This window comes from Zalophus californianus, chromosome 14, assembly GCF_009762305.2.
Source record: "Zalophus californianus isolate mZalCal1 chromosome 14, mZalCal1.pri.v2, whole genome shotgun sequence".
NCBI classification, from domain to species: domain Eukaryota; kingdom Metazoa; phylum Chordata; class Mammalia; order Carnivora; family Otariidae; genus Zalophus; species Zalophus californianus.
This window is the reverse complement of record NC_045608.1, coordinates 37,329,834-37,349,860: the sequence shown is the minus strand read 5'-3', so window position 1 is coordinate 37,349,860 and position 20,027 is coordinate 37,329,834. Positions and strand designations below refer to the sequence as shown.

The 20,027-nt window shown below is 38.8% G+C and overlaps 1 protein-coding gene across 7 annotated transcripts in view; it reads left to right on the top strand.

The window, feature by feature from the left end:
• Positions 1-20,027, top strand: part of ARHGAP28 (Rho GTPase activating protein 28) — a 212,031-nt gene that overhangs the window by 68,745 nt on the left and 123,259 nt on the right. The window contains exons 2-3 of one of the 7 annotated variants that reach the window (XM_027577189.2): positions 1,892-1,980; positions 7,680-7,779. The exons of 5 other annotated variants lie outside the window; for them this stretch is intronic. In XM_027577189.2, coding sequence (XP_027432990.1) covers positions 7,760-7,779 — 20 coding nt within the window. In that variant the 5' untranslated portion in view covers positions 1,892-1,980; positions 7,680-7,759. The remainder of the gene's footprint in view (positions 1-1,891; positions 1,981-7,679; positions 7,780-20,027) is intronic. One more of the 7 variants, XM_027577188.2, reaches the window with a different exon arrangement.

Sequence of the window (20,027 nt, the reverse complement as noted above, 5' to 3'; positions counted from 1 at the left end):
TGAAAACCCTTTCTTAACCACTATACTCTCATCCCCGTTGACTCCTATTGACCAGCCTATTTAAGGGATCCATGATTAGATTATTATGGATGAACTTCAGCAAATATGATTGGAGTGGGGGATAGAGATGAGTTAGAAAAGGTAAGCTAAGGCAGGTTGTAAAGAAACATTTATACCAGCTAATGGATTTGGATCATTCTACCAAATAGTTGGGTTAGCCTCATGCACTGATTATTAACAAGAGAATGGCATATAATTTTTGTTTTAGCAACCTTTGCAAGTGTATGTAAAGGATATTAAAATGGCAGGGAGCCAAATATTGAGAGACAAGTTAGGTGTGCAGTAGCCTAGATATATCATAAATTTGTACATTAGATATACAACTGATTCAAAAAAGATGGATTTGAGAGATGTGTCTGAGGTAGATTTGGCCAGATTTGTGGGCCTGTCCAATATGGTGGGCAAAGAAGGGAGAGAAGTGAAAAATGGCAGGGTTGTAGTGAAGCTGTTCCTGAGGCTGGGGGAGAGGAGTGTTTACAGTTGGGAGGGGCTGAGTTTTGGACATGATGAGTCAAACATAGGAAGGTGATTTGACATCCTGAAGAGTCCAAGCTCAAGAGTGATCTGGCCAAAGATTAGAAAATCCTCAGCTAGTAAGTGAGGCCACAACAATGGATAAGGTTATGGGGAGGAGCTCGGGTGCCACAAGTAGACATTGGAAGAGGATGAGGGACAAAACCCAGGAAAGCCACCAATATTGAAAGTATGACCCTCCTCAGTGGTGTTTTAATCTGATAGCTACCCTGTGGACCTCTGTCAGCATGATTCTAAGCTGTTCTTTATGTTGGCTTCCTTCGACAAGGGCTAAACCATTAGGTGTTGTTTGTTACTAGTATCACTACCAGAGGATTGATCAACTCCAAACTTGGGAAATAGTTTGCTCTTTGTAAATTAACTAAGATTGGTATAGTCTAGAGATAATGTATAACTCACTCATAAGTCAGTTGTTAGATGTCCCAGCTTTTTTTAGGATTTTTTTTCCACAAAGTTTGCATATTACATTTCTAGTTTTAAAATAAATTAATGCAGTGATTGAATGCACATCACATGACTGATAAGTCCTTAAATAGCTCCAGGTTTCTTGTGAAATGTCTTGAAAACTTGACTGGTGGCTTCCTAGGTACTAAAAATGTGTGAGTGCTTTGATTCTATTGTGGCGTGCTCTTAGTAGTCAGCAGGAACTTCTCTAAAGACTGGACACATTGCCAATATTCTTAGACAGCTATTTAGCAGTGACCACTGCATGAAAAGTAACAACACTGGGAGTAGCCTAGGGGAAAATACCCAAGGCTCAGGACAGAGAGTTTTGGAAGGCAGCTATGCTCACCACTATACCACCAACGCAGGCAAGACAGAGAGTTTTGAATCTTGAGGTCCTGCTACCTAAGTTTGAATCCTACATCTTACATTCTTACTCTTACCAGCTGTGGGTCCTCAGATGAGTGACAGACTCTCTTTAAGCCTTTGTTTTTTTATCTGTAAAAAGAAATTATAATAGTCCTGATAATTTTTTTCATAGAATTGTTGAGGATATTCAACAGGTATTTTACCCAATGTTGGGCACTAGTAGTGTTTTATATAATTACTGAGTATAAATGCACATTGACTAGGGTTACTTTCTCTCTTTTATTCTGTTTTAAATACCTTTGTAAGTGCTGCACTCTCTGGAAATGTTTTTATCAGACTTTCCTGAGTGTAATATAGTTCCTAGCTAGATGGTACTGTGAATAATAGATTCTCTGATATTAGGGGATATGGGACTATCACAGCAGTTCATTCTAATGCATTAGAGGACTATACTTTTTTAGGGTTCCCTCCCTTTCTCTTACAGAATCACTACTTCACATCTGTCAGCAAAGCACTGGCCTAACTTTGCAGCTTAAGCAGGGGTCAGAACATCTGGATCCATCTGCTGATATGGTATGTTCATTTCCTTTCTCTCCAGCACAAGTCTCAAGGAACGTTTGCCTGACTTTCACAGTAGAAGTTTTTCTTTTACTGTTCCTAATATATAGTCATGCCAACACAGGAGCCCAGGCCTTTTTGTAGGCCATATAAAAATCAAACTTAGTTTGGGCCCAGGTATTATTGAAGGGTGCACTGCATACTGCATATAAAAACAACCCTACATCATGTTATCCAGGAAATTCCCCCAAATTGCATATTAAGATAGATACTGAAGCTCTGCAAGTAAGCAGAGGTATCTTGCATTCAGTTGCTCACCAGTCCTTGTGGAGAGCAGAAATATTTGCCTCACCTTGTGTAGCATTTAAACACCCTCACAACTGGGAAAATGGGTTAGTTAATGGTGAAAATGCATTTGTCAAGACTTGATGCAGACCCCTGACAATTCTTTATTGCTTCAAAATTACTCTGGCCAATGTGCATCTTCCTAACAAATCTCTGGCAGAAATTCAGTCATCTTGCTACAGTAGTAAATCAAAGAGAACCCAAAATGTCACTGACATGGAACCCAGGAGTCCCTAGTTTATATGAGAGATCCTTATGAACTGGAATTGTTTGGGAAACTGTAGAAGAAGTAAGAGGCTGCAGCAAGCTGTGGGATAGGAGAGGTAAGCAGAAGGGGCAGGGCCTCCTGTGAGTGGCAGAGCTGGTGGTATGGTCTCACGTGTGAGTAAGGGTTGATGGTGCCTTCCACCTCTCAGGCAGGACCAATGACCTGCATGGGCCCAGGTGTTTCCAGGCAGGGTGCTGCTTTTTGAGCCTGGGGTGGACCTAGGAAGCCATCCCACCTGTAAATCAGAGCTCAGGTAAGATCCCAGGTCAAGGCCAGATGGCCAGCCAGGATCTGCTTCTTCAGCATTTGCAGAAGTCAGACCTTGGGGCTGCTGCTTCTGGATGGAATTTGACCTTAACTGAATATTCACATATAACATTTGAGCAATGGAAGCTGAGGAAAATCAATCAGTCTTAGTAATGCACATGAATTTCACAGTCACAGAACATAATTTTCTTCATTCCTGGCAACAAAATTTATATTCTAACTCTTAATTCCTCATTTCTGACAGATAGCAGAAAAAGTTAATCTGGTCACAGCCACAGCCAGTCTGCTCCATTCAATTTAGCGCTTTCTAAGTTACTTCCAGTTAAGATTCAGGAATATTCAGGATCTTTTGTCTCCATTCCCCTCCTTCCCCTCCTTATGGGATGTTGCTTTCAGGAGTACTGCTCTAGAGGCAGTCAGGGGACCTGTGTTCTGGATCAGCACCCTCTCCTTCCCCTGACTTCTCAGAGCCCCAAACTGATGCCCTGACCCCGATGGGATTGGATGAGGAGCCTCTGGGATGCTCACATGGTTCTGTGGGCATGGGTGTGCTTCCTGCCTGGCTCCCTGGTATGAGCTACCCACTTTGCAACCCCTGCTATCAGGACCTTTATCTCCAGCCAGATGGAGACTCAATCCATCTCCTCTTTCTGTCAACTAACCTCCGCACCCCTAGGCAAGGCAGGCAACTCCTGACCTCCTCTTCCTTAGCCCACCAAGCTCATCCCTACTCATTCTTCCCTGCCCTTGCCACATGGGATGTCTCTGCATCTGTCTCCCTTAATAATGAAAGAAGGGAGGCAGAAGCAAGCAATCATCTTGCCAGATCCTCCCAAACTTCTGGGAGGAAAACCTGTGATGACCCCAAATCCTACCCTAATAGATTGGGGTTTTATTCTGGGGGGGGGCACAGAATGCATGTTCTCTAATTGCCTATAATGCTCTTTTTCCTCTCCAAATTTTCCCTTCTTCCCAGGGTAGTAAACACACACACACACACACACACACACACACACACACACACACACACACACACACACACACACACACACACACACACACACACACACACACACACACACAATCTGTTCTGCCAGTCCATATCTCTTTTCAAAACAACTTTTGTCTTTTCATTTGAACTAGAACCAAGAATTTAGAATCTTTGCTTTTTTTTCCATTTCTCCTAACAGTTCCCCCTGGGGCTAGTGGTGAACTGACTACCCCATATCTCTTGGAATATGGGCTTCGGGAAGGGGGTAGAAGTGGGGAAGAGGGGCAGAGCCAGTCAACATTATATCATATTTCGGCAAAGGGTACCTTGATCTGACTCATCAGTCAGGGTCCACACTGGGCTGTCACTTCCTTGAGATACCAGGCATTTTTGGCTGACCTCCACACCTGGGAAGGACTGCTGTACAGTCCCCACTGTTTCTGATGAGGAGCATGGCGCATCCCTCAGGGTGGTGAGAAGGCACTGTTTTTTAGGGTAAAAGATAGGAGTTTTTAACATGTTGAAAATCCAAATATGAGGATGTTGCTTTTTCCATTTCTTAATGTTTTCCTAAGAGCCTTGATTGGAGCTCTAATGAAGAATCTAATATGTGTATGTACATGTATATATTCATATACACACACACACGTAATTATAATTGGACTTCTCTACCAGACTTCTGGTTGAGTTTTCCTAGGAACTGACTATCTAGTCATAGTGCTTACTGTGTCTAGTTTTCCTTGGGTCTGCTTTCTTCCCCAAATCTTGGAAATCTACCAGTGGTATTGCATCTAAATTCTAAAAAGGATTTGGAGGATTTTAGGCAGAGTGCTTCTGAAATCAGAGTGAAGGCTGGTCTTCTTGTCTGCCCCTGACCCCAACCTGCCAGTCCTGTTTCTCCAAGATCTGAAGGGGCCACTATATTCTTAACTTCCTGAGCTGGTCTTTTAATGGTTTCCCAGCACTTCCTTTATGCCTCTGCCTCAGGCATTTAGCTTGTTTTTCTTTTATCTTTAAAGCTGCCCCTACTTACCAAACCGTTTGAGGTTATTTCTTTCTAAAGATTGCCTACAGAAGCAACACAGACTTATTGCAGTCTTTTATCCTGTAGGCCCCTTAGATGAAGCCAGACTCAGTTTTAAGGGTATTTACTTTTTTTTTTTACTTTTAACCGTAGGGAATAGTGAATAGCTAAATTGGTCAGAAGTTCCTCTGTGGGATAGCTCCCTGTGCCCTCCAGTCTACTTTCCCTTCCTTCTGTGCTCTGGGGGTCATTTACAACCCCCACCCCCACCCCCACCTTGCCCTCTAGGTCCCAATTGGGTCTGGCCAGTGAGAGGCACAGAAGGGCATCAGAAGGTAGGACAGGAGTGAGACTTTCTCACTCCTTGGGAAGTGTCTGTGTTCTTCTACCCAAGATACCCAAGAACACAGCTCTTTTCATGTCTTAGTATTTATTCTGTTCCAGCTCCAGAGTTCTTTAGTTCTGGTAACCTCTCCCTCCTTTTCCCCCTTTTGGCCTGGGGCTGTGATGGCTCCTCCTCCCAGTTGCTAGCCTTAAGGGCCTTAATGTTTTTCTTGCTGGCATCCCCTAATGCTGCTCAGATCTTAGTAAAATCTCAGTTACTCTGTTTGAATTTGTTATCTGTTTCCTCCCAGGGCCTTGATCAAATCTATGCAGTGACAGATGTTAGAGCACAGGTTCTAGGTGCCTTGATACTTGAGGTGTGACTAAATTGTGGACCAGCTGTATTTGTAACCCCTGGGAAGTTTGTTAGAAATGCAGACTCTTAGGTTCTGCCCCAGACTTCCAGTGTCAGAAGCATTTTAACAAGATTCCCAGGTGATTTCTCTGCACCTTAAAGATTGAGAAGCCCTGCTCTAGCGGTAAGTTTCCTCCTAAAGGAGTAAGTGGCCAGGAGCCCTGTTGGGTTTAAGCTTGCTCCTTAAAGTGTCATCTCTTTCATTTCTGGGGAAAGCCCATAACTCCTCTTGCTTCTCTTGCCCTGCTTTCAACCTTCACCCTATCCTTCCTCCCATAGCAAAGCTCACATCCCGTGTACCCCTCTTACTTGTTCACCCATGCTAAACTCCCAAGGGTGTACTGTCATAGGTGTTAAGGATACAAAGAATAAGGCAACACACGCCTGCCCTCAACTGGATTATTAAAGGAACGAAAACATGTTCATAGTCAATGTCAAGACAGCAGGAGGTACTACATGCTGTAACAGAGAGAGGGACAAAATCAGGTGGAAACAAAGGCCAGAGTTATCAAAATGAAATATGAATATGCTTGGTGAATGTGAGGAAGTCCCTCTGTAAAATCCTATGAAAGCATTGTGTTTTCTGATTCTGGTCACATTTGACAATCTTGAGTAAAGATCTCTGGTTGTAATCCCCTGTCCTCAAACTTCATCCTCATGTCACATTTGTCAAATAGTGTCTCTCCCAGGAACAGCCAGCGCCATTTGTGCTGAGGCAGCTGTGGAGCGGCAAATGCTTACAGGCAGCCAGAGCCCTAAAGGCATGAAGGAGCTGATTTTTTTCCAAAAGGAAATTCATGGAGAAAAAAACCAACTGATTACCTTATAAGCTATCCTTGGAATTAATTTCAGTGATTGTTAAAGAATCTAAATCCCTTTTCGTAAGGGTTCTCATAGGAGTTCCTAATTAGGCCCCCGTCTTTTGTCACCTGTAAGCAACACTCCCATTCAAGTCTCTGCATAATTCATGTAAATGAATTAATACACAATCCAAATTACCCAAGCAAAGTGGGGGACAATTTTTATACCATTATGAATTTTTTTTTAAACAAGATATTGGCTTTATTCAAAACATACTCTTCACCCACAGTTTTGCTACCTGTTCCTGGCACTAGAACTGACTGATAGAGAAAAGATGTCTTCATTGTTCTGGATTCTTGAACTTCAGCACTCTCTTCTTTGGCCCAAATGATGCCTTAGACTAGCATATGTTGCTCCCTGCTCCCTGCTTCCTCTGCTGGTAAGCAGCTGGAATTTGGTTGACTTCTGTCACTACTTACAGTTGATTGTGACTCCATTATTCTTATATCCCTGGTTTGTCATTGTCCTTACCATATGGGAAATAACTGAACCAACCAGTAGCTTCTGAGAATTCCAGAGAAGTGGACAGAGTTGAAAAACTAAGAAAGGGGCATTATTCTGCTCTTAATCTATAAATGAACTTCTGTGTTAATGTGAGCATAGATAAGATGGAGATCTTCAGGTTTTGCTTGGTTTTCCTGTTGCTAGTACTACCCAGTACTACGTTATGGTATCAATTTAATATCAAATATTTAATTTAATATGTTAATGCTGATAACAATTTAATTGTTATGAAAAAATAGAATAGAAAAGGAAATATATCAGAGTACATCACACATAATGAGACTTTGATGAAGTTTATATTTGTTGCATGTATGATGTATGTGTGTGTTGGATAGAGAGATACATATTTTATTTCTGATACAGGTCAAGGTTAAAAATTTTTTGAAAAATACTCCCCTAGGAGATAACACAATGTTTAAAATAAGGAGAAGTCTTATTAGAGGTTGGTGGTGGGGAGAAATCAGGAGTAAGGTGATTGTCTTAAAGTGGAGGGGGAAAAGTCAGTTAAACAGAATAGCATTTTGAGATCAAGTGACCAGGATAATTAATGATTTCTAGAGTTCCTAATTTATACTAGCCTAACTTCACTGTTAGCCACTATTGGTCACATACTTATACTATTATATGCTTATTTTATATATATATATATATATATATGTTTATTATAAATTTTCTGGTTTTTTACCATTTCATTTTCTTTTCCCCCTTTCTCTAGTTTTTAGTTAAGATGTTTTTTCTGAAAAACTATCCTGACCAGATACTCTTAAAGAAAAATTTAAGAAAATTTTCCTAACTATGCCAGCATCTGAAAAGGGGTAAGTGTATGCCCAAGTCAGGGCAGTTGGCTACACTGAGGGTAAAATGTGAGAACTCAGAGGATAACACCCCTCAGGGAGGGAAAGTTGGAACTCTGTTTACCGTCCCAGCCTCACTTCCCAGCCCAGTGTCCCCAACTGTTGTCCCTCTTCTACCCTCCTATCACTGGCCCACCAGAATGCTTTCTTAGGGTGACAGTCGATCAGTGTTCTCTTAATTCTTCAAGACAATTATTCCATTGTTTCTGCTGTTTCAGGTGAATCCCTGAAAAATAATGTAAGATTGCACCATTTAAAATATGATCAAAAGGATTGGAACACATTCTCCCCACAGCAAGAACTGCCATTGAAAACTGTTAAAATTTAGCCAGCCATGGGGGAAAAAAATTCCTGTAATAGCAGATTTTCTTAGAGCTCAGTTTGTTATCAAAAAATTTTTTATTCTCCAAGTTTTTTCTCTGGCCTTAAAATATCGAAAATGATGTTGGAATATGGTATTCCACTGTGATCATTTATGCAGGTTTGAATTTTGTATTGAAACTGCATTTTGAGAATACAGGAAAAAATCAACTAAAATAAAAATGAACTTGACTGAAGAAGTTCTTTAAGCTACGTTGTTGTTATTTACCTTTCTTTGATACCAAGTGTATGTTATTTGCTCTCACCTTTTAGGAATGAGATTAACAATGACAGTAATCATGAAGATAACTCATTTCCTTTTAGGGATGCAGTCTACAGTTGGGAAAATTGTTTTCATGGAGATTAGCGATTCCCAACAGTGGGAGTTTTTAAAAAAATAGTGATATCTGGGCCCCAGTTGATCTGGAATATAGCCCAGGCATTAAATTTTAAAAAGTTGTAATGTCCAAAGAGAAGGTACCTTGAATATTACTCTGGTGTCTCAGCTTCCTGTAGGTGTTCCCATGGCTGTTTTGTTTTACTACTCAAAAACACAGTTAATAAGAGTTTGATTCTTTATGAAAGGTATTAGGCATAGCTCTCAGAGACTTCTGTATTTCAAATACAAAGGCACAAGAGATTTTTTAATGTAACAGTTAACCTGTCTTTTCTAACAATCTCCAATAGTTAATCAGTCACTGCATAACCCATCTGTCATTTCCCCTTCATAACTAACTTGACTAGTTCTGCTTCTTTCAACACACTCTGGTTCCTTCTGCCTTTTGTCTAGTCAGAAACTACAGCCTGGGTATAGTCTCTCCAGGCCAGCTGCTTATCCAAGGTGCTTGCTGATTTTCTTCCTACAGCTTTTGGCTACATTCATTAATTTGGTCATTCATCAAATACTTTCTTAGTGCCAGACTTTGTGTCAGGGCTTGGGATACAATGATGACTAAGATACAGTATTTTCCCACAAAGAGGAATTTCTTCTCTTTGGGCGTTTCTTTCTTATTCGGAGGGATAAGTGCTAAAATAGAGTATCCACAACTGTATTTGGGAGGGGAGTGTAGATGGCTCCTGTCAGCAAAAGCTTCAGAGAGGTAATGGCATTTGAATTGAGTCTTAAAGGATAAATATGTTATTTGACCTGGCAGCAAAGGGGAAAAAGGGACATTCTTGTCAAAGAAAACAGCCTTGCAAAAAATGCCACAGTCCATGGCTTGTTCAAGTAAAGGTGGGAAGGTCTGTGTTGGTGAGGAATTGCAGGGGATGAAGCTGAAAAAACAGACTTGGAGAGAGGTTGTCCGACCTTTGTATGACATGCTTACTCATTTGCCCCTGGACCTTTGAACGGTAGGAAGCCAGCAGAAAGGGAACTCCATGAACAAGTCCACACTTCGAAAAGATTCATTTCATAGTAGCCTGGAGGATGGACTGAAGAGTAAGGAAACAGGAAGCAAGGAAAGTGCATTAGGAGGCTGAACTATGGTATAGGCACAATTGACAAGACTTGAAAAGGACTTAAAGTAATTATAGGAAAAGCATGAGCCTTGTGGGAAATCTGGAATATCACAGAAAAATATTAAGAGGAAAATACAAATAATCTATAATTCTTGCATGAGAGATAGCTGCCATTAGTGATTTGTTCCACTTTTCCCTGCACGTTTTATATGGTTAAGATAATTTTAGATCCCCATTTTTCATTTAAAACTATGAAAAGCATTTCTTGTTATAATAAAGACACTCTTAGCATAATTTTAATGGCTACAGATTCACTTCTGTATGGATGCACAATAAAAAACCAAATCATTTCCTTTTAGTTGTTTCCAAATTTTCATAACTTTATATTTAACATTTTTGTGCATTAAGTTGCCTAAAACTATTACTTCCTTTTTTTTTTTTAAGATTTATTTATTTGAGAGAGAATGTGGGGGAGGGGGAGCAAAGGGAGAGGGAGAGAGAAACTCAATCTGACTCCACCCTGAGGAAGCACGGAGCCTGAAGTGGGCGGGGCTCAATCTCACCATGCTGAGATCAGACCAAGCTGAAACCAAGAGTTGGACACTTTAACCAACACCACCACCCTAAAACTATTATTTCTGTAGGTTTATAACTTAAGTAGAATTGATGTCTTAAATCACACTGATCATTAAGACTTTAATGCTGCTCTATTACATTGTAGAAAAAATATAAAAACTTGTGCTTTAGATTTTAGAAATATTCAAGATACAGGATAATTTTATTGGATTTGGTGAACAGTTGCTTTGGGAGAGTAAAAAATGATGAACCGGTCTAAAATGATCCCAGTTTTCTAATTTGGCAGACTTGGTAAACTGTATCACCACCAGCCAAGAAAAACGAGAATATAGGAGGAACAGACTTTGCAGGGAAGATAATGAGCTCTCTTTGGGGCTAGCTGCATTTGAGAGACTGCACTGGTAGAAAATCCAAGTAGTACACAGTGGGCAACTGAAAATATGGTGTGAAATTCAGCAAAAGGGGTGGAAAACTCACAGTCTCGATTTGTGAGCAGTTTGGCAAATAAGTGTTGGTCAAAGTCTTAGAAGAGGAAGAGAGAAATCAGTAAGAATGGGGGTGGGGGGGCGGTGAAACTCAGAGTAACATTGCCGCTTTTAAGAGCCAGCCACAAGAGGAGCCAGGGAAATAGATGAAGAATGTTCGGGGAAACCAGGATTAGCATTGTTACAGAAGCCAGGAGTGAGAGATTTTCTAGAAAAGAAAAAATGGTCTACAGCCCTGGCTGTCAATCCTATCAGACACATTGTCTCCTTTACCATCCCCAGATGATATTTATAGATAATATACCAATGCACATAATTTAAAAATCAATATAATAGCCCAACTGTAATATAAAGAAAAAAATGGAACTGCATTTTATATAGTATTTTGATATGTCAGTATTGGCATGTGACTAAAGGAGATGACACAAGGAAGGAGTCAAATGGTTGCTCTGATACATAGAAGTACCATGGGTGGGGATACTGCAAGTGGAGACCAGTTCACCTGAGCTGGATTGCTGCACATGATAATAAATTTCTAGAATGGTGGATACTCAAACAAAGTAGTTTTTCATCAACTGACACTATAATTGTGTTGCTGGAAAATTCAGTATATAAAAAAGACTTTCACTGAATGAGGCTCTAGGTTCCAATGATTTATAAACAGGTCTTTCAGCTGTGGTGAATATTTAGCAGGGTATTTGAAAGTCATGTGTGACACGGGACAATTCTTTCTTGGTAAAGGACTATCCACTGCGTTGTAGGACTCCTAGCATTCTTGGTGCTGCTGATTAAATACCAGCAAGAGCCCCAGTCATTGCAATTATCAAAAAGCTCTCCCACAACATTCCAGAACACTCCCTGTGGAGTGACACAGTTCAAGAGAGAAGCATGGGTTCACAGTGGGAAAATGGGGAGGGTGTTTTTCTAACAGCCATGGCTCTTCAGGAAATGGTCTGTTCTCATGATCTGGGGAAGACAGAGGATTTCTCTTATTGAGTCCTGGGCGGGCACACAGCAGCAACCTGTGCCCCACACACATTCATTTGTTCTGGCTCAGGGTCAGCAAACTTCCCGTAAAAGGCCACATGTAAATATTTTCGGCGTTGTGATCCCTAAGATCTCTTTTGTAACTATTCAGTTCTGCCTCTGCAGCACAAGTGACCATAGACTGTACTCAAGCATGTGGGAGTGGCTATATGTCAGTAAAGCTGTCTTTTTAAAAAGGCAAAAGGCAGTCCACATGTGGTTCACTGACCCCTGCTCCTGGTCATGTCCCACCTTTTAATTGGGCTAGCTGGGTGTAGCCCGACCCTTAAGGTGAGAGGAGGCATTTGGGGTGACCAGATATTTATAGGTTGGGCCTCCCTAAGCACTTGTAGGATCCAGACCACTGCCTGGGACATACTAAGGAAAGTTTTAAAACATATAGCCAAGTGACAGTTATACCCTTATATTTCACGTGTAACATTGGAATCTAAATTCAAATTATAGCAGGTGGCAAAGCCAAGCTATCAAATCTAAGGACTATAGGCATTTTCTGTGTTTAGGGACAGTCTGGTAAATGGATGGATAGAAGTGCTTAACAAAATGTTTAGCAGCATGCAAGGACAGTATTCCAGGTATTTAATAACTCTTAGAGAGGTCCAGGTACCAGAGCAACGGACCCTAGGAGTAGACAGCCAGCAAGGCTTTGCTGGCAAGCACTCCCCAGAAAGAAGCTCTTGATAAATGGTAGCACAGTATGCACATGCGCACACCCCGATAGCTGTGTGTAGGTAAAAATATCCTCACACGTATATTCATTTTTTCAGAGAATAGAGAGACCACATGGGGTTACCTTTTCCATTTCAAATCTTCATCTTCCCTCTCTGTATACCTGAGAAAAATAAGACTTCTGCTAAGCTTGAACCTATGCCTTCCTGCCCCTTGGCAGCCTTGCTCAGTCCCCACTGGCCCCTTCCTTACAGATAATTCTTTTTTCTCCTAAAAGCTTCTTGCCCCCCTGTCTTCAAAGATGCTTCCTCTTCTAAATCAATAACTACTTATTTGAATACAACATTTTCTATTTGACCTGTTGATCGTTTTCAGAAAAGATGGGCTAAGAAATTCAGTGGTAACCATTTCAGTACACTTTTTTTTTTTAAAGATTTTACTTATTTATTTGAGAGTGAGAGAGAGTGCACGAGCAGGGGGAGGAGCAGAGGGAGAGGGAGAAGCAGACTCCCCGCTGAGGAGGGGGACTTCTCGCTGAGATCATAACCTGAGCTAAAGGCAGATGCTTAACCTACTGAGCTATCCAGGCACCCCTTCACTGCACTTTTTTAAAAGTTAATCTGTTTTTCTCTTTTTTCCTTTCTAAATTCTATTAAGTTCAGCTTTGTTGTTGCTTTTCAAAAATACCTCATTACAATATCCTATAGGTCTCATAAAGAATGAGATTGACAAGTTAACCTGTTTAATATAGTCCCATCAGACCTTCAGTGAATGAAAGGAGAAATTTCCCACGTCATTCTGAATCTTCCTATTTGTGTTTCTTTCTCCTTTTCATGTATATATACACACGAAATCTTCTGTGATTTTACATTTCATTCAAACTTAATTTAAAAGTTTAAATTTAACAAATAACAAATGGAAAATGAGAAACAGACATTAGCCAAGGTGGCTGCTGGCGGAGAGCTCTGGAAATCGATAATGGCAATAAAATAAGGTTTATCCAGGCAGACTTAAGAGCTCAGCAGAGAGCCCAAATTTATATGCCTATGTCCAGTAAATATTTATTGAAAGTAAATAGACTCTGGGGGCCTAATGAGTACTTGCCTGTTTGTCTGTTAGGGTTCAGGTGTTATGTAAGGTTAACTTTCTGTGTAAGGTGTATCCATTTCAAAATCTGTCCTGTTTTGTGGAAGACAGATGCTTTTTTTTTTTTTTTATCCCTTTTGGCATCAATATGCCCCACCTGAAGCAAGACTTTGGAAATGGAAAAAACCTAGATCACTCTGATGCTTTGTGGAGTTTGTTCTCTGTCACTTTGAGACTGGAAAAGAAAAGATGGCTGTCAAGTCCTAGATCCCTGTCCTCCCGGTGCTCTCAGAGCCAAGGCTTCTGAATGTCGTCTGAGGCCAGAATCATCCTGGCAGTTGTCTCTGGAACATACAACTTAAGAACTCTGGATTTCCATGAAAGTTTATGTGGTATTTCTTCCCCCTCTCCACTTCCCCAGTCTTCTGTTTCCTTTTCTCTTCCATAATAGCATAGCTTTGTTATCTTTTGAGGGCTGGCACTGCCTGGAACTGATTTCTACAATTTGGAGGTCTATGAGAGAGAGGAAATTAGAGAACAGTGATTAACTTCAGATAATGGTTTCTAAAAACAAGTTGTTTTTTTTTTAATGAAACCTTGAGTTTAAAGGAAAAACATTAAACTTGGAAGGAAGAAGAAGTATTTATTTTGTTTAATAAAATTCAGAATTTTCTAGAACACAAAAAATTATAAAATGATTAAACCTATAAAATAATTTTCTGAAACATGTTTCTTTAATACAACTTCCAGTTAAAAAGGAATTCCCCTATATACCTACTATTCATCCATCTTTATACATTTAATATTTACTTGGATGAAGCAGGCATTATGTGAGGACCTATGATATGCTGGAGGATGTCAAGATAAATCTAATGTAATTTCTAATTTCAGGTAGTTTTAAAAACTAGTTTAGGTGAGTCATATCTTCCAAGTCAGTGTAATACACTATGGTAAGTGGCATACGTTGGCAGAAAATTTTCATCTAGTAAGATCAGGGACGGTATCTTAGAGAAAGTGGTACTTACTCCTTGGTTTATACAACATCTCATTTTCTCTCAACAATGTGTTCTTCTTTGGTAAAGTGTTCAAATCATTAGCCCATTATAAAAATTCAGTTGTTTGTTTTATTATTAAATTATAAAAGTTCTTGAATATGCTGAATATAAATATCTAATCAGATATGTGATTTGCAAATATTTTCTTACAGAATATAGCTTATCTTTTTATTCTTTTAATGGTGCCTTTGAAGAGCAGATTTTAAGTCCAGGTTATATAGGTTTTATTTTATAGACCATGCTTTTTATATCTTATTTTTGGAATCTTTACATAACTCAAGGTCACAAAAGTTTTCTCATAGGTTTTCTTTTCTTTTTTTTTTTAAGATTTTATTTATTTATTTGACAGAGAGAGATACAGAGCACAAGCAGGGGGAGCGGCAGGCAGAGGGAGAGGGAGAAGCAGGCTCCCCACTGAGCAGGGAGCCTGATGCGGGGCTTGATCCCAGGACCCTGGGATCATGACCTGAGCCGAAGGCAGACACTTAATGGACTGAGCCACCCACGCACCCCTTGTATGTTTTCTTGGTTTTGGGTTTTATATTTAGGTCTATGACCCATTTTGAGTTAATTTTTGTATATAGTATGAGGTATGGTTGGAAGTACTTTTTATTTCTTCTTTTTTTTAAAATAGATCTTCGGTTGTTTCAGCACTGCTTATTGAAAAGACTCTCCTTGCCCTCACTGAATTGGCCTTGCACCTTTGTTGAAAACCAGTTGACATTTGTGTGAATATGGATTGGGGCTCTGTTCTCTTCCTTTGGATCTTAGTGTGTTTGATCGCAGTACTATATGGCTTTCTCTTGTAGCTTTGTAATAAGTCCTGAATTTAGGTAATATATGTGTTCTGATTTCTTTTTTTTTCATAGTTGTTTGGTTAGTCTATGTTCTTTGTATTTCCATATGAACTTTAGAAATCATGTCGGTACCTACAAAGAAAGCCTGCTGGGATTTTGATAGGGACTGTATTAAATCAACTAATTAAATCAATTTGGGGAGAATTAATATCTTAAAGTAGTGAATCTTCCATGTGCAACTTATATTTCTCCAGTTATTTAAGTCTTCTTCAGTTTCTCTCAGCAGTGTTTATAGTTTTCAGCATACAGGTCTTCCCCATCTTTTGTCAGATTTATTGTCCTAAGTAGTCTACATTTTTAATGCTTCGGAAATTGTATTGTTTTTAAATGTTGATTCTAATTACTCACTGTTGGTATGTAGAAATACAGATGATTTTTGTATTGTATGGTATATATTGTATACAATATTGTATATTGACCTTTATCTTGTTACCTTGCTGAGATAATTAATTTTAGTACCTTTTTTCTGTATTCTGTAGGATTTCCTACCTAGACTGTCATGATATCAGCATTAAAAATAGTTTTAGTTTTTCCTTCCAATCTGGATGTCTTTTCTCTTTTTTTCTTGTTTGATTGTACTGGTTAGAATCTCCAGCACAATCTTGATTAAAAGTGGTAAGAGCAGTCATCCAGGTTTGTTCTTGATCTTAGGGGGGAAGCATTTAGTCTTTTACCATTAAATATGATACTAGTTTTTCCTAGATACCCTTTACAAGCTGAGGTAATTCTGTTCCTAACTTGCAGAGTTTTTGTTTGTTTGTGGGTTCTTTCTTCCTCTTTCTTTCTTTCTTTCTTTCTTTCTTTCTTTCTTTCTTTCTTTCTTAACAGGAATGGATGCTGGATTTTGTCAAATGCTTTTTCTGTATCTCTTGCAATAATCATGTGGTATTCATTGTTTACTCTGTTAATAATTAAATGATAATTAAGTGTGATGAATTAAACAAACTAACAATTTTCAAATGTTAAATCATCCTTTCTCTCCCTGGATGAATCCCAGTTAGTCATGATGTATTATCCTTTTTATATATTCTTGGATTTGATTTGCTAAAATTTTGTTAAAAAGAATGTTTGCATCTATGTACATGGAGGGCTTTAGTTTGTGGTTTTCTTTTCTTGTAGTATCTGTCTTGTTTTGGTATTTGGGTAATGCTGGCCTCATGGAATGAGTTAGTAAATGTTTCCTCCTATTTAGTTTCCTGAAAGAATTTGTGTAGAATTGGTATTATTTCTTTCAGTGTTTCGAATTCTGTGGTAAAGCCATCTGAACCTGGAATTTTCGTTGTGGGAACATGTTTAACTACAAATTCAATTTGCTTAACAGATATAGGGCTACTCAGATTATCTCTGTCTTGAGTGAGCTTTGGTAGGTTGTGTCTTATAAGAAATTTTTTTTTTTTTAATATCTGAGTTGTTGAACTTACTGGCATAAAGTTGTTTATAATGTTTCCATATTATCCTTTTAACATTTGTGAAGTTTGTGGTGATGTCACCTTTTTTCATCTTGTACGTGTTGCTAGTTTGTGTCTTCTTTCTTTTTTCCCTAATATATCTGGATGGAGGTTTATTAATTTTATTGATCTTTAAAGCAACAGGCATTTGGTTTCATTGATTTGCACTATTATTTTTCCTATTTTGTTATTTCTTGTTTTCTGCTTACTTTGGGTTTAATTTACTGTTTTTCTGATTTTCTTCAGGGTAAAGCTGAAATCATTGGTTGGATAGCTTCCTTCTTTTCTAATATAGGTGTTCAGTGCTATAAATTTTCTTCCAGCAAATACTTTAGCTGTATCCCACAACTTTTATAATGCTGTATTTTTAATACTTTCATAGTTTATAATTTCATCTTGTTTTCTTTTTTGACCCATTGGTTATTTAGAAATTTTTGAAAGATATATTCACTGAGTATACAATTGTAGGATGATAGTTTTTCCTTCAAGTATTTAAAAGATGTTGCTCTGCTCTCTTTAGATTGCATTGTTTTTGACATGAAATCTGATACTCTTTTACTTGTTCCTCCTTACATGCTGTTTTTGTATTTTACTCTGATTTTAAGAATTTTTTTCTTTATCATTGATGTAAACAGTTTGATTATGGTGTGCCACCATTGTTTTCTGTGTGTTTCTTATGCTTTGAGTTTATTGAGCTTCTGGAATTGGTGACTTTAGAAAGTTTTCATCAAATTTGGACATTCTTTTTGGGTCTTTTAAAAAATCTTCCCTGTGTTCACTCAACCTATCAGTTTTTCCCCTAGCTTCTTGAACATACAGGATAAAGTTGTAGAAACTGTTTTAGTGTTCTTATCTATTAATTCTATCATCTGTGTCATTTTTAAGTCTGTTTGTATTGATTGAGTTTTCTCCTTTTGGCGGTAGTCTCCTGCTTCTTTACTAGCCTGATAATTTTTTAATTGTAATTAATGTGAATTTTATTTTGTTGGGGCTGGATATTTTTATATTTTTATAAATATTTTTGAATTTTTTCCTGGCACTTGAAAACTGTTTGATCCTATTGTGTCTTGCTTTTAAAATTTGTTGGGTGTGACCAGATTTAAGCATTTAGTCTATGGAAGAGTTCTCCCTACTGTAGAGGTAAAATGCTTCTGAGTACTCTATCCAAGGTCCTGTAAACCATGAGCTTTTTCACTCTATCTGCTGGGAACACAAACTATTCCTGACCTTCTGTGATTACTGGTCCTTTTCTCTGGTGACTTCTAGCCTGGGGTAGTTTCCATATATGAAAACTGAAGACATGAGTGGAATCCTCTTGAGAATCTTGAGAATACCAGGTATTCTCCAGTACCCTTCTCTGTGAGCTTCATAGCTTCCTTGACTTCCAGCTCCATTTCCTAAATTCAAGAGAGACCAGCAGGCTCAGCTGCTTTCCCTGTTATTGAACCATGGCCTGTAAGCTCTCTCTAGGCTATAACCTGGGGTCCTATTGTAGGACTCAGTTTGTTTTCTATTTTTTGTGATCACTGTTTTTTAGTCTCCTGTCACTTAATAATCTTCAGAACGTTTTAATATAGTGTGTGTGTATGTGTTTTATTTCAGGCAAGAGGTAAATCTGGTTCCTGCTACTTCATCTTGGTTGGAAGTCAACACAATTATTAGACCACCTGACATCTTCCTGTTGATCACAGAGGCTGTATTTATTATTTCTCACTCCTTTTTAGCTGTGCACCTCTTTTTATGCTATTTCTATTGATGTGTCTTCAAGTTCACTAATTTTTTTCCAGTATCAAATTTGTTAACTCCACCCAGTGAATGTTTTATTTCACATATTGTATTTTTTATGTATAGAAATTTCATTGTTTGTATCTTCTGTTTCTTTCTGCATTATATTCACAATTTAAGTCCTTAAGTATTTTCATTATAGCTCTTTCGACTTTTTTTCATGCCAATTTCATCATCTCTGTGTCTTTCCAGTGGCTGATTTTATTCTGGTTATGAGTCATTTTTTTCTTCTTTTTTCATATATATATTAATTTTGCTTGGCTAGTTGAACTTGTGAATTTTAGGTTGTGGCTTGATAGATTTTGTTGTATTTCTTTAAAGATTGCACAGATTTATCTTGGCAGACCACTGTTTGTGGATTTGGGGGGAAGTGAGTTCATTCTAGTGTCTAGTCTACTTCTCACTAGGATAGTTTTAATCCTACTAGTAAGACATGAGACTTCTAAGGTTCTTCTGTATGTCCTGTGTTATTCTACCATATCTCTTTACTCTGGCTAATATGAAGTATGATACTTTGTCATGGGTGAAAGCAGAAGTCCACCTGATACATTTCTAATATACACACCAATGTACATGCAGACATTGCTGGCCTTGTTTGAACTCTGGAAAATTTTTGCACTAAAACTTGCTGGTTCTTTTCCCAGGAGTTAATTTTTACCTACTCTTGTGAAGGTTCAACTTCTGTAGCCCTGCTTGGTGTTTAACCAAAGAGTCAAGGGAACCCCCATGCCAATTCCTGGAGCAGTTTCACTTCATAGATCCTGCCATTCTGGTACTCTGACAAGCAAATTCTAGCCGACTCAGCTTTTCTGAGCTTTGATCTGCTCTTTTAACCTCTGTGAGACTGCTGCTTGGTTATCTTCAGGATCTCCTTCTCTGTGAAACTGCCTCCAAGTAGATAGGCATATCCATTGGGAGGTCTCATTGCATCTGTTTGCTTTCTCCTGGCATCACAGTCCTGCATAGCTTGTTGTTAAAGTTGAAAAACAATTGCTTCCTTTCTTTGCCCAGTTTCCTAGTTGTTTACAGTAGGAGGGTAATTCTGAACTGTCTTGGTCTCTCATGATTGGAAATGGAAGCTCACTTTATGAAATTTTTTTTAAAGATTTTATTTAATTATTCTTCAGAGAGAGAGGGAGCACATGCAAGGGGAACAGCAGACAGAGGGAGAAGCCGGCTACCCACTTAGCAAGGAGCCTGACGTGGGACTCGATCCCAGGACCCTAGGATCATGATCAGAGCCAAAGGGAGACACTTAGACTGAGCCACCCAGGCATCCCTCACTTTATGAATTTTTAAATACACATCTGCACACATGACTATATACAGTATTTGTTTGGATTTTATTTGTCCTTATTAGAAATCTCAACGAGTGCTAGGTTT